Source organism: Hypanus sabinus, chromosome 24 (assembly GCF_030144855.1).
Source record: "Hypanus sabinus isolate sHypSab1 chromosome 24, sHypSab1.hap1, whole genome shotgun sequence".
NCBI lineage: Eukaryota > Metazoa > Chordata > Chondrichthyes > Myliobatiformes > Dasyatidae > Hypanus > Hypanus sabinus.
The window spans coordinates 17,374,951-17,389,895 of record NC_082729.1 but is presented as its reverse complement, the minus strand read 5'-3'; the positions used below and the strand labels follow the sequence as shown (position 1 = coordinate 17,389,895).

The following is a 14,945-nucleotide window of genomic DNA, read 5'->3' as shown; positions in this document are numbered from 1 at the left end:
GACATAGGAACAGAATTAGGCCATTCAGCCCATTGGGTCTGCTCCACCATTTCATCACAGCTGATCCCTGATTGCATTCAACCCCATACACCTGCCCTCTCACCATATCCCTTGATGCCCAACCAATTAGGAATCGATCACCTTCCACTTTAAACACACTCACAGACTTTGCCTCCAGCACAGTCTCAGAATCAGAATCAGGTTTATGATCACCACTGTGTGTTACAAAATGTGTTAACTTAGCACCAGCAGTTCAATGCAATACATAATATAGAAGAAAAAGAACAAGTAATAATAAATAAAAAAAATTACAGTATTACATATATTGAATAGATTAAAATCATGCCAAAAAACAGAAATAATGTATATTAAAAAGTGAGGTAGTGTCCATTGACAATGTCCATTCTAGAGCATTCCACAGATTCACCACTCTTTGCTTAAAAATATTCCTCTTTACTTCTGTTCTAAAAGGTCACCCTCAAATCTGAGGCTGTGCCCCCTAGTTCTGGATACTCCCATCAGAGGGAACATCCTGTCTACAGCCGTCTTATTTAGTCCTTTCAACATTTGGTAGGTATCAATGAGATCCTATGCATTTTTCTAAATTCCAGTGAATAAAAGCCCAAAGTTGCCAAATATTCCTCACGTGTTAACCCCTTCATTCCCAGAATCATCCTTGTGAATCTCCTCTGGATTCTCTCCAATGACAGGTCCTTTCTGAGATAAGGGGCTCAAAACTGTTGACAGTACTCCAAGTGAGGCCTCATCAGTGTGTTATAAAGCTTCAGCATTACCTACTTGTACTTATATTCTATTCCTCTTGAAATAAATGCCAACATTGCATCTGCCTTCTTTTCTATAGACTCATCCTGTGAATTAACCTTCTGGGGATCTTGCACAAGGACTCCAAAGTTCCTTTGCACCTCTGATGTTTGATTTTTTTTCCACATTTATGTAATAGTCTGCACTATTGTTCCGTTTACCAAAATACATTATGATACATTTCCCAACACTGTATTCCACCTGCACATTTTTGCCCATTCTTCCAATTTGTCTAACTCCTGTTACAATCGCAATACTTCCTCAGCACCACCTACGCCTCCACCTATCTTTGTAACATCCTCAAACTTTGCCACAAAACCATAATTCATTATCTAAATCACTGACAAACGAGGTGAAACGTAGCGGCTCCAATACTGATCCCTGAATAACACCGCTACTCACTGGCAGCACCAGAAAAGGCCCCTTTTATTCCCACTCGCGGCCTCCTGCCTGTCAGCCATTCCTCTATCCATGCAGCATCTTTCCTGTAACCCCATAGATTTTTACCTTGTTAAGCAACCTCATATGTGGCACGTTATCAAATGCCTTCTGAAAATCCAAGTCAATGACATCCACCGCCTCTCCTTTGTCCACCCTGCTTATCACTTCCTCGAATAATTCTAACAGATCTTTCAGGCAAAATATTTTGTGCTGTTAGGCTCTTTCTCTTTGAACTAACTTCCATGGTTTTCTTTGTTTTGGGGCTATCTGGAGAAGAATCTCAAAGTTGTATACTGCAGACATACTTTGATAAAAATGAACTTTTGAAGCTTTAAATCTTGACGCTTCAGCATTCCTCGGTGAGACAACGATCTAATGCGCAGGCGTAAAGGGCACAGTCGTTTTCTAAATTGCGCATGCGCTTAGTGGACAAAAGGATCCGGAAGATCAGCAGCAAGTCGGAGTGGGCCCTGGCGGTCGCACAGGAACTTCAGGATAATTGCCGCGAACTCCGGACATGCCGTGGCCCCACATCCCGGGACAGTATCGGTCATTTTCCTCTCTTAGTCCCACGATTTGTATCCGGGCTCCGGGGAGTTTTCTGCTGATTAGTGAAGGTACTGGCGCCCATTTCTGGCGCATGCGTGTCGCTGAGACCGTGGTGAAGAGACAGGGTTCCCGTTCGTGGGGAATTCTGGGTATTGTGGCGACCATTGGTGACACTTCCACTTTTGTCCTCTGGCGTGTTTGGAAGTACAGGCAGGGGAAATGGGATCGGATGGATCTCTCAGACACCGCCAGGTCCCAGCTGCCTAAATCCAAAATTAGGAACTTGGAAGAAAAATATAGTTCGGAGTTAATCTGAATTGAATAGTCTATCTCCAGTTAAGGAAAATATCTGTGTCAGTGCTACATGAAAAAGGAACAAAATCAATCACTTTTGTTCTATCTCCCCGTGGTTTGGACGTTATGTACTATTTTGTACTATTCTCTCTGGGTACATAATGATATCAAACACCTTTGTCTTGGGCAACAAGTGACCTGCAACTTTTACATCACTAAGTGCCACATTCCAATGAGAAATCCTGCTGCCCTCCCCTTCATATTCATTGGCATTACTGTCGATGAGGCCATTGATGAGTTCACCACTATCATTCCCTGTGCTGGGGGGTGGGTGTGATGGAAGGTTCAGAGTAATTAGAAAGTCTCCAGGATCAGTTGTGTAATATCATAAACATAAAGTACACTGCAGATGCTGTGGTCCAATCAACACGTACAAAAGCTGGATGAACTCAGCAGGTTGGGCAGCATCCGTTGAAATGAGCAGTCAATGTTTTGGGCTGAGACCCTTTGTCAGGACTGAAGAAGGAGGGGGCAGGGGCCCTATAAAGAAGGTGGGGGGGAGGGTAGAAGGTGCCAGGTGAAAAAACAATCAGAGGGAAGTAGGGAGGGGATAGGCAGGAGAGGTGAAGAAGGAGTGAAGTTAGCTGCCTATCACCTCTCTCATGATTCTGCCTTCTACTACCCATAGTGCTTTCCCCTTACATTCCTTCTTCACTTCTCTTGCTTGCCCTCTCCCTGCTTCCCCTCCCCTTGATCTTTCACCTGGTACCTTCCACCCTCCCCCCACCTTCTTTATAGAGCCCCTGCCCCTCCTTCTTCAGTCCTGATGAAGGGTCTCAGCCCGAAATGTTGACTGCTCATTTCAATGGATGCTGCCCGACCTGCTGAGTTCATACAGTTTGTTTGTACGTGTTGATGTAATATCATGTGCTCTTTATCGCACTGTGGGGCATGACCATTACTTGAAATTATACTAATGGAGAAAGACACACTGAGCCTTCACAGATTACAGATGGGCATAAATGGGCTATTCTGATGCAGACAGGAACACAGAGAATTTGATGGTTGGTCTGGATGCCTGATCTTCAGCCAGTTAGAAGATGAGTTGTTCCTACAACTTGTGTTGCACCTCGCTGTGACAGTGTGATGTCAGAGTTCACAATAGAGTCTACAATTATTTCATCTGAAGTGCTGTCCTTTATCTATTGATGTCTTTTGTAAATCTTTTTACAGGGTAGAAACTGCAAGTAATTTGTGTACAGGAATCTGAAACACTACAAACACATCGGTGTTTGCTGTCCTTATCCAGATATTTAAGGAGTGATCAGACATTTCCTTTGTAACACCAATATATCTATTGTTGATTCTTTGGAGATAAAGAAGTATTTCATCCCAACTGGAACGTGCTTTGTATCTGAAAGGAGGTTTTCTGTTGAAACCCAGTAAAAACCACTCGAACCGGGGTGCTGAGAACACACCAGTATTTGTTCACGAGAGATCAGTTCTTCAACTGTAATGACTGTGTGAGGGATTCACTACATTGCTGGCAGCAGGAAGCATTTCAACATCATCCAGGTTAAATATTTATCAGAAATTCTTACAGAGAGGACTGTGTTACGTATCTTGGAAGAGATTCACTTACTCAATCCACCACAAGCAGACCAGTGAGTTCAGAACGGAGAGAGACTGCAGAACTGTTCCATGTGTGGGAAGAGATTGACTTCATCATCAGATCTGCTGACACACAAGTGAGTTCACACGCAGGAGTGGCTGTACGTCAGCTCTGAATGTGGGAGGGGATTCACTCACATCCCACCTAAAGAGATACCAATGAATTTACACTGGGGACGGGCCATTCATCTGCTCAAACTGTGAGACGAGATTCACCCAATCTTCTTGACAACTGGTGCACCAGTCTGTGAACTCTGCAGAGAGGTCTTTCATCTATGGGAAAAGATCCACTCAGTCATCTCAATTGAAGCTACATCAGTGAATTCACACAGGAGAGAGGCTGTTCACCTGCTCAGACTGTGGGAACAGATTCAGTCAGTCATCTCAGCAATTGGCACAATAGTCAACTCACACGGACGAGATGTCATATGCCTGCTCAGATTGTGGGAAGGAATTCATTCAGTCATCTCATCTGAAAGTACATCAGCGGGTTCACACTGGGCAGAGGCCACTGACCTGCTCCGAATGTGGAAAGGGATTCACTCAGCCAACCCACCTGCAGTCACACAAGCGAGTTCACATGGGAGAGAGACCATTCACCTGTTCTGTGTGTGGGAATAGATTCACTCGGTTAAGCAACCTACAGAGACACCAGTCAGTTCACACTGGGGAGAGGCCGTTGATTTGCTCAGACTGTGGGAAGGGATTCACCTGGCCATCTGAACTGAAGCTACATCAGCGAGTTCACACTGGGGAGAGGCCATTCACCTGCTCAGACTGTGGGAAGGGATTCACTCGATCATCTGACCTGCTGGCACACCAATCAATTCACACTGGGAAGAAACCATTCACCTGCTTCGATTGTGGGAAGGGCTTCACTCGGTCATCTCACCTGTTGACACACCAGTTAGTTCACAGTGGGGAAAGGCCATTCACTTGCTCAGATTGTGGGAAGGGATTCACTCGGTCATCTGACCTGCAGAGACACCAGTCAGTTCACACCAAGAAGTGGCCATTCACCTGCTCAGACTGTGGGAAGGGATTTTCTTGGGCATCTGAACTGAAGATACATCAGCGAGTTCACACTGGGGAGAGGCCATTCACCTGCACAGACTGTGGGAAGGGATTCACTCGGTCATCTCAGCTTATGACACACCAGTTAGTTCACACTAAGGGGAAACCGTTCACCTGCTCAGACTGTGGGAAGGGATTCAATCAGACTTCTGACCTCCTGGCACACCAGCGAGTTCACACAGGAGAGAAGCCATTCACCTGTTCTGTATGTGGGAAGGGATTTGCTCAGTTCTCTCAACTACAGAGACACCAGTCAGTTCACACTGGAGAGAGGCCATTTATTTGCTCAGACTGTGGGAAGAGATTTGTTCGGTCATCTGAACTGAAGGTACATCAACGAGTACACACTGGAGAGAGGCCATTCACTTGCTCAATCTGTGGGAAGGGATTCACTCGGTCATCTGCCCTACAGCAACACCAGTTAGTTCACTCTGGGAAGAAACCATTCACCTGCTCAGTCTGTGGGAAGGGATTCACTCGCTCATCTCAGTTACTGGCACACCAGTTAGTTCACACTGGGGAGAGGCCATTCACCTGCTCAGAATGTGGGAAGGGATTCGCTCAGTCATCTTATCTGAAGGTACATCAGCGAGTTCACACTGGAGAGAGGCCATTTACCTGCTCCGTCTGTGGAAAGGGATTCACTCGATCATCTGCCCTAATGCAGCATCAGTTGGTTCACACTGGGAAGAAACCATTCACCTGCTCAGACTGTGGGAAGGGATTCACTTGGGCATCTCAGCTACAGGCACACCAGTCAGTTCACAGTGAGGGTTAGCCATTCATCTGCTCAGTCTTTGGAAAGGGACTAACTCGGTCATCTGCCCTACTGCAATGCCAGTTAGTTCACACTGGGGAGAGACCGTTCACCTGCTCAGACTGTGGAATGGAATTCATTTGGTCATCTCAACTGAAGGTGCATCATTGAGTTCACATTGGTGGGTGGGAGAGCATTAGCCTGCTCTGTGGGAAGGGATTCACTCACTCATCCAACCTTGTGACACACTATCAAATTCACACTGGGGAAACAGTTTAAGTAAGCTACATGCTGGATATTTAATCATTCTGGTTGCTGAATCCAGACGCAAGTTCAAAAGTCATTGTTGGTGTTGAACTTTGCAATTGTTGCTGCTGTTCATCAAACCCAGTTCTATACCCTGGTCACTGGGCATGGAAGGAGTTTTTTTCTGCTGATGTTCTCGTTTAATAGGACTGGAGTTTAATATTCTGGATCCATGACAAATAAATCAGTTCTATTTGAAACTCTGTCTCAGGTATTGAGTGAATCTACATCACTCCCTTTTTACAGTAGGGAATAGACTCAGCACAGCCTGTTATTATTTCTGTTTCATGATATTCCTTTTAAATCCTTTCCTGCTGTTCATCTGTGGGTGAAGAGGTTTCCCATAAGTTTCCTGCTTGACTTTCCGCAGACTGAAGAGGGTGAGCTGACTGCAGTGGTGACTAACCTGTTCTTTGCCCCACAAATCTGTGGCCTGAGAAAGACTGAAATTGGTAGTTAACCAACTTATTCCCTGGTCATTCCAACATTATGGTCACTTTCACTGCTTCTAAAGAGCTGTGACACACAGAGTTTGGTTGTCACTATAAACCACTGTCCTTGAAAGTCTGAAAGCAGAATGGAGAACCATTCGTTGGATGCCCACTGGAGCAGGGTCAGAAACCAGCGACGTGGCAGCACAGGGCACAGTTTGGTACTCTGCACAGAGGTAGGGGTAAGAAGAGATGATGATGAGCAGGGGGTGTGGCCACAAGTGACAGAGTAGCAACGTTTGGAAGCTGATTGACAGAAAAAACCAGGTTGACTTTGACTTTTGACAGGCACGGTGCCTGTTGACATTGAGTATATTGCCTGTGGAAGCTTGCTGTGTTAAATTGCCTGCTAAACCCTGATAAAAAATACTGACCGATGATACTATTTGGCAGAGTTTGTCAACACTTTCAATGGCACTGTTGTTACCCGGAAATCTAAGTGAGCTTTAGAATGTATTATCACCGTGAATCGAGTGCACAGGTACCGAGAGCCTGTTGGATCCTAATGTTTAATTTTAAAGTATTATTGTCTCTGCAGTTTAACAATTATTAACCTTGTATTTTACGCAGCCATTGTATTCATTACAGTTTCATATGCCTATAGTGGCTATACAAAGTGTAATTCTGGGGCTTCTTTGCAATTCATTAAGTAAGTGTTTTGTCATTAGTTAATTTTTGCTGCAGTATTGACTCAGTTCTTTCTAAGTGGATTATCATATTTAGATTTGAATGGGGTTTTTCTTAGTTTCTGGCTTAGAAGTAGCTGTTTTATGCCAGGTGTGCCATCTTTTGCTTCTCTCTCTTCTTCAAGTAGTAGACCCCTGCCACTGTTCCACTCCTATCAACTTTTAATAAAACGATGGTGAAGCAACAAGTTCATGCCTCGTTCCTGACTTTTAAAAGTACCTTGGATTGAAACACTAAATTCGCCAATTGGAGTAGTCGTCAGCACTTAGAGCTCAGAATAATCCAAAACAATGAAAGAATATTTGGCACCTAAAAATGGGGTAAGAACTTCATTTTATGTTGTAAATTGTCTGAGAAAAAAAACTAGCTCTGGCTTTTACATTACCAGAGGGAAATCAGGATGGAGGACTGTTGTGTTGCTTTTTTTAAATAAACATCTGTTAAAAAGAAGGGCAAACTTCAAAAAATTAAATTCATACAGGCAGTAGAGCACAGATAAAAAGGCTAACGAAATTGTGGAAGCGAGCAGAGCATGGGGAAAATTCAGTTTGCAGGACAACCTGTTAAAAATTCAAGATTGCGATCAAAGTAAAAGTATGTATGTATTTAAGATTGCATCAAAGCAATGGCCAAAAGTTGTGAAACATTCAATTTTGATAAGATTATTGAAATATACCTATAATGTTAAATCTAATGAAATATGGCTCCTAGGTGATATTGTGAACGTATGGGATAAGAGTCTTGAAATGTTTGTTATTGATTTAGAGACAAGAGCATCTGGTTAGTTTGATTAAATGTGTGACTGATTAAAGTGTAATAGGATGAGTAAATCTTTTACTAATTGAAAGAAACACAAAGCTTATGATGAACTACAAAAACACGATAGAAACAGTGAAATGCCCAAAGAGCAAATCTTTGCATTAACCAACGAGCGAAAGAACAAGATTGTAATTCAAAGTCACATGCAGAAAATGCTGGAGGTACTTGTGTTGGTGTGAATTGTTCTGGATTACCAGCATCTGCAGAATTTCTTCTCTTTTTAATTCAATTGATGTAAATTGCTCACGGCTCAAAAATAAATGGAAACAATGTCAGAAAGCACAGGCAGCAACTTCAACTGTGCGGCACACAAAATGGTGGAGTAATTCAGCACGTCAGGCAGCATCTATACAAAAGTGTAAACAGTCAAACCTTTGAACCAAGACTCTTCATCAGGGTCCATTGCTAATTAATGTATTGACAAGCTAGTGACAGATCCATCAACTGTTGCTCAACCACTCAACAATCAGCTGAAGGTCAGCAAGGGCTCGGACAACCCCGTGATTCCTAATGAAGAACAACTGAAAGCATTTCAAGTTTTAAAGATGATATTGTGTACTGCACCTGCATTAATAATCCCTGACACAGGTAAATCATTTACCCTTTGTATCAATGAGAAACACATGTTAGCAGACCTAATTCAAGAGCATGGAGATCGAAAGTGTTGGAATCAGTTGTTCTTATATTTTTAGTACGGTATTAATTGAATTAATGAGCTTTTAGCAAAACAAAAATTCTAGTTTCACTAACATATAAATTGTATTTTTAACTTGTATTTTTTATAATATATGATGTTAAGCTCCACCTACTGGTGGCAAAATGATATAATAGTTATATAGCAGTTTTATCACCTTTCATTTTTAACTGACTGTTAAACATGCTATACATGTATAACTTCTCATATCTTACGAATTTGCCTTATTTCAGTATGATAAGTGTCTGTTTAATAATTTTCTGATACTTTTTGGGCACAGCACTATGAAAATATTTTGGGTTGTGACTCTTGATACTTAAGGTTTTAACTCTAGTTATACATTTTGGATTGTGATTCTAATACTGTGATTGTCATCTAAGTGAAAAGTACTCATTGATCCAACTAAGACAATGGCCAAAGTTGAGAAACAAAGTGCAGAGTCTCCAGCTAGAGAGGACAGATAACAGAGGGTTTTAGTACCTATTTGAACAACTGAATTTGATGCCATTAGTGAAAAAAGTCTGGAAGAAATATGCTATTGATGCTGAGTCTAGTGGAACTTGTCTTATGAGTGATGTTCAAAAGACATGGAATATAAGATTCAGAAAATGTGGTTGGGAATTTTTTTTTTTAAAACTGTATTATCAGGGCTAAGAAAGCATGACCATGCCAAGCTAGAAGCTAGAAATGGATTTAAATGTGAAGGTGTCAGGTTAGAAAATCAAGTGTGTAATTTAAAGCAAGCACATGGTGAATAAACTAGCAAGTAAATAACTAATCAATTGGGAGAAAAGGAAGGAATGTGTCACATGCTGAAGGAACAGTATGATAGAGATAGTAAACAAATGGATTTCCTTGTAAACTGATGGAGTGACAAAACAACATGATAAATGTAGCCGTGAGGAGTCACATTTTTCAGAGTTAGAAACAGACAAAGTTGCAATGCACAGCAAAGACCTTTGGTGGGCAGTATTAACAGTGATGTCACATGGTGGAATGCAGCAATACTGAATTGACCTCAGAAACAGCACCATCTTGGGAACTCCAAGGCCCAGTGATGTCAATCTGAGGATGATGGAGGAGAGGGTAAGCAGAATTTACCAGATGATTGGTATGCAATTAAGAAATGATTGGAAGAACAAACCCCAACACAGATTGATTTAAGTAAAGTAGTCATTTGCAAACAAAAGGTTTTAGAAGATATTTCTGAATATGAAGACTGCTACAGGACAGTTTGGATCAGCTTGAAGTAATAAGACTATAAGATATAAGAGAAGAACTAGTCACTTGGCCTATTGAGCTTACTCTGCCATTCAATAATGGTTGACCCTTTTTTTCCTGTCCTGGGTCCCACTTACTGGCTTTCTCCTTGTAACCTTTCATATCTCTTCTACTAATGTTGGGCAGGAGTTGCTGGAGCCATAGGTCCTGTACCGTAAGCCAGCGTGAATAACTTAACTCACTTCAACTCTGCACTGATTCCACAACCTACAGACTCAATTTCAAGGACTCTTACAACTCATGTTCGCAGTTTGTCATCTTTTGCACATTGTTTTTTTGTCAGTCTTTGTTCATGTGTGGTTTTTCATAGATTTTATTGTGTTTCTTCATTTTCACTGTGAATGCCTGCAAGAAAATGAATCTCAAGGTATTACAGTGGATTCAGATCAGGACCACTACATTTGGCCCAATTAGCAGAAGTTTCATGGAAATAGTTAAAACCTTATAAAAATGACAAACTACCATCTAACTGAGTAACAAATTCGGTATTTAAATGACATACAGAACAAATCAGAACACTACCAAAACTACCGATGCTTATCTGAAACATCCAACAATGGCAGGAGATGTGGAAGTTTTTTAAAGTGGAAAAGACATTGTACTGGAGGCCAAATCTTTATGTATATTTAAAGCAGTTTCTGGATAGATTCCTGATTTCTTGATCAAAGGCTATGGGGACAAAGGCCAGGACATTGGAGTTGAGAGGAAAACTGGATCAGTCATGATAAAATCATTTGTCAAAAAATAACTTTTTTTGAAAGCCAGTATGTGGACTTTTTTTTATTCTCTATTTCATCTGGTGAGTATGCGTTGTCCTTAGATTGTCTTCCTTCTATGTCTAATTGTTCATTTTTTCACAAGCTCTGGTTTTTCACTGTACTTTGCAGGTGTCTCATTAGGAATGCTGTCATGGGGTTATCAAACTCTTCGGTTTTATCATTTATATTCAATTTGGGGTTTTTGAATTAGCACAGTAATGACAATGTCTGGAATTCCTACATGCTCAGGGTATATTTCAGGCCAACACCCCTTTGTTTGGTCGATTCCTTGTCAGATGAAACTCAGAACTGAGTATTATAGCAGAGCCAATAATTCACATGGAACAATGTTTTAGAAGCTAAATTATGAATTTATTTATCACCTTTCTCTCTGTTTCCTTCTCTCTCAATTAATCTATCTATATAGATAGATATCTATCAACCTGGATATTTATCGATTTTTTTGGGGATAAGCATGGAATAGGCCCTTCCTGCCTTTCCTCCTTTGCTGCCCAGCATCCCCCATTTGAATTCAAACCTAATTATGGGACAATTTACAAAGACTAATTAACCTACTGACCAGTACGTCTTTGGACTGTGGGAGGAAACCAGGGCACCAGTAGGAAATACACTTGGTCAAAGGGAGAACATTCAAATTCCCTGCAGGCTGCGACAAGAATTGATCCCAGATCCCTGGTACTGTAGAACATTTTGTTAGCCGCTACCCTTCCATGCTTCCCTGATTGATATGCTTGTTGTTTAAAATACAAAGTGTCAAATTAAATTAATTAATTTAAATGCATTTCCTGACCTTGAAGTAAAAATCAAATACAAAGATCCTCCTGAAAAAGCAAAATGTATCCTCCCCTTCCCCCTCCCCTCTTCCCACTTCCCCTTTCCTTCCTTCCTTCCTTCCTTCCTTCCTTCCTTCCTTGAGGGAGAGATCATCTCCCTTACTCATAATACTTTTACTATTAAAATATACACACATCATTCTATCTGCCCCATGCTACTTGTTATTTTGATTCCACTATTCAATATTTTCCTTGACATCTACCTTCTAAGTCTTATCCTTCACTTACTGACCTGGTGCTCCAGTTCCCAACTGCTGCAAAACTCTCCTGAATATTATGAGCAAACCACTTGGCCAAGATATTGTTTCCTCTGGCGATCAGGTGCAATCTGTTCCTGTTGTGCAAGTCAGCCCCTCCTCAGAAAATGTTCCAATGATTCAAAAACTTGAAATCCTGTCTCCTGCACCATCTCCTCAGCTGCTCATGAATCCATGCTATCACCCCATTCCAACCTGCACTATCCTGTGGCACTTGGAGTAATCCAGAAGTTACTATCTTGGTATCCCTTTGACATACTAATATAGATGCACAGAGGAGAGTATCCTGACTGGTTGGATTACGGCCTGGTCCGGAAACACAAATGCCTGGGAATAGAGAAGTCTCCAAAAAGAGATAGATACAGCTCAGTTCATCACAAGCATTGCTCTCTCCATCATTCTGCACATTGACAAGGAGCACTGCCATGAGAAAGCAGCATCCATCATCCACACCATGGCCTCTTCTCACTGCTCATGAGAAAGAAGGTCGAGGAGCCTGAGGTTCCTCGCCACCAGGTTCAGGAAGAGTTATTACTCTACACTGGTCATGCTCTTGAAGCAGCAGAGATAACTTCACTGGATGAAATTCCCAGGTGTCACTATCTCAGAGGACCTGTCCTGGAACCATCATATAAATATAATTGCAAAGAAAGCATGGCAGCACTTCAACTTCCGCAGGAATCTGCGGAGGCTCGGCATGTCATCAAAAACCTTTAGAAATTTCTACAAATAGGTGGTGGAAAGTGTGCTAACTGGCTGTATTATGACCTGGTATGGGGACACCAATGCCTTTGAGCGGAAAATCCTAAAAGCAGGTTGTTGATTTGGCCCAGTACATCACGGGTGAAACCCTCCCAACTATTCAGTAGATCTGCAGGAAACATTGATGTAGAAAAGCAGCAGCCATCATCAAAGATTCTCAAATCCCAGGCCATGCTCTTTTGTCGCTGCTGCCATCAGGTCAAAGGTACGAGTGCCTCAACTTCAAGAATAGTTACTAACCTCAAGCTCTTGAACAAAATAAGATAACCACACTTGTTCTACTTCTGGTGTTCCCAGAGCCAATGGTGTCACTTTCAGGACTCTGTCTTGTTACTTCATGCTCGTTATTTATTGCTATTTATTTATATTTGCATTTGCACAGTTTGCTGTCCATTGACTATGTTTACTGTTCCTATTCTACATATTTGCTTAGTATGCCCGCAGAAGATGAATCTCATGGTTGTATGTGGTGATATGTATGTACTCTGATCATAAATTTTACATTGAACTTTGAATTCTAAAGTTGAACTCTAAAGTCGACAACCTACTGGCTCCCCTTCAAGTTCTGTACAATTTATGTTTTGAAAATTATATATTGTTTTTATTATTTGCAAGATTTGCCCTCTTTCGTACATTAGTTGTTTGTCAGTCTGTACTATATTTTGTTTTCATAAATTTTATTGTAAAGTATTTATTTTCCTGCAAATGCATGTAAGAAAATGATTCTTAAAATACTATATGATGGCGTATACATAGTTTGACAATAAATTTACTTTGACAAATGTTTTTCGGTGACGCTCTTTGTTTTCATGAAGGGTTTAGTGACCTACTTACAAAGTTCACAAAGGTCCCAGCACCTCCTCTGATTGACAGCTCCCTCTTTCCTTCCTCTCGGGTTTGTGCTCACCATCATGTGACACCCTACGATCGGCCGCCGATGGCGTGCTGACGTCACAGTGGGACCCTTTTCACAGACGAAGTTCCCTCGGCAACCTCCGGTCAAATGCGGGGGGGGGGGGCAAGTATGAAATGAGCAGTGGGTAAATAGAAGGGAATTTCAACAGCTAAGAATCAAGTTATGTTTTACAAAGCGAATTAGTAGCTCTGCACTTCACAGGAAACTATATGGCCAAATTCTTGAAGTGTCGGCGGCAAGATTTCTAGGCATGTGAATGGATAACAATGAGACATAATAGTACCATATTATGAAAATATGTAAAACAGGTCGTCCCTTGTTTCGGCTGAAGTGGAACAACTACCCTCACAATTGCGGGGGCTGAAGTTTATTTGAACGTACTGGATTAATTTGACTGGGCAAAAAATGATGATCCAGTGTGCTGGGGGGCTGTTAGGAACATCAGAAGAAAAGTGTTTTTACTTTGGGTGGCTGGGTTCTTATCACCCGAGGAATATGGGTTTGTTGGATTACACAATGTGGACCAATGGTAACCAATTGCTTTTTCTTTAGTTGATACTAGGATACACAATTTAATAAAGTCTGAGGATTCTGTTATGATTGAGAGTTAGTTGCTTCATCAATATATTAAGAAAATTATTATGATATGGCAACCAGTTTTTACAGATGAATCAACAGAACATTCAGCTGAGAATGTTGGTGTGGCTGTTATTGTGCCTGAATTACAGGTAATTATATATTAAAAAAAAACTTACTAACCACTTAAAGAGCAAACACGAGGAAATCTGCAGATGCTGGAAATTCAAACAACACACACAAAATGCTGGTGGAACACAGCAGGCCTGGCAGCATCTATAAGGACGTTTCGGGCCGAGACGTCGACAGTGCTTCTTATAGATGCTGCCTGGCCTGCTGTGTTCCACCAGCATTTTGTGTGTGTTGTTACTAACCACTTATCAGTATCTTCCACAGAACTGGTTGCTTACAGTCAGTGCAGGAAATTTATCCATGTAAAGTTGAAATTTGTTCAAATTCCTTTTCAGTTTTGAAGATCTTAAAACATGGCATTCTTGTCGTAGGTTATATTTACTGTTGGAAGCTCATCAAACGTTATTTTGTATGCAAAGTATTGGTTTATATGTTGGCTTCTTAAGGGTCTCTGCCCTTAAGAATCAGCAGGATGATTGTTCAGCTAAGGAAGCTGTTAAGAGTTGAACAATGGATATAAACTTCCTAATTAGCAAATCAGAGGGTAAAGGGTTGGTAGGGTTAAGAATTAGGGGATTATGGCAAGAAAATGATTCTGACTCTCTACCTTATCCACACCTCTCATACTTATATCAGGTCTCCCTTTAGCCTCCTTTACGCTGGGGAAAACAGTCCCAGCCCATCCAATCTTTCCTTGTAACTCAATCCCTCCAGCCTAGGCAACGTTCCTGTGAATCTTTTCTGTACCTTTCCAGCTTAATTACCTATAGTGTGGTGACCAGAACTGCACAGCGTGCTCTGGAT

General features: G+C 41.5%; 1 protein-coding gene across 2 annotated transcripts; it reads left to right on the top strand.

The window, feature by feature from the left end:
• The first annotated feature begins 1,679 nt into the window (after positions 1-1,679).
• On the top strand, positions 1,680-13,383 carry LOC132380504 (zinc finger protein 229-like). Of its 2 annotated transcripts, XR_009507794.1 has the most exons (3): positions 1,680-1,880; positions 3,340-6,886; positions 7,220-13,383. XR_009507794.1 is itself a non-coding variant. In XM_059949361.1 (2 exons), exon 2 carries the CDS (start codon positions 4,199-4,201, stop codon positions 5,627-5,629), a length of 1,431 nt encoding a protein of 476 aa, XP_059805344.1. In that variant the 5' UTR covers positions 1,680-1,880; positions 3,340-4,198; the 3' UTR covers positions 5,630-13,383. The 2 variants fall into 2 exon arrangements, 1 of the variants encoding a protein (XP_059805344.1); XM_059949361.1 differs by having other exon boundaries at positions 3,340-13,383.
• Positions 13,384-14,945: the final 1,562 nt, after the last annotated feature.

Coding starts and splice junctions, on each gene's coding strand:
- LOC132380504 (XM_059949361.1), top strand. CDS start 4,199: ATGTCATATGCCTGCTCAGATTGTGGGAAGGAATTCATTCAGTCATCT.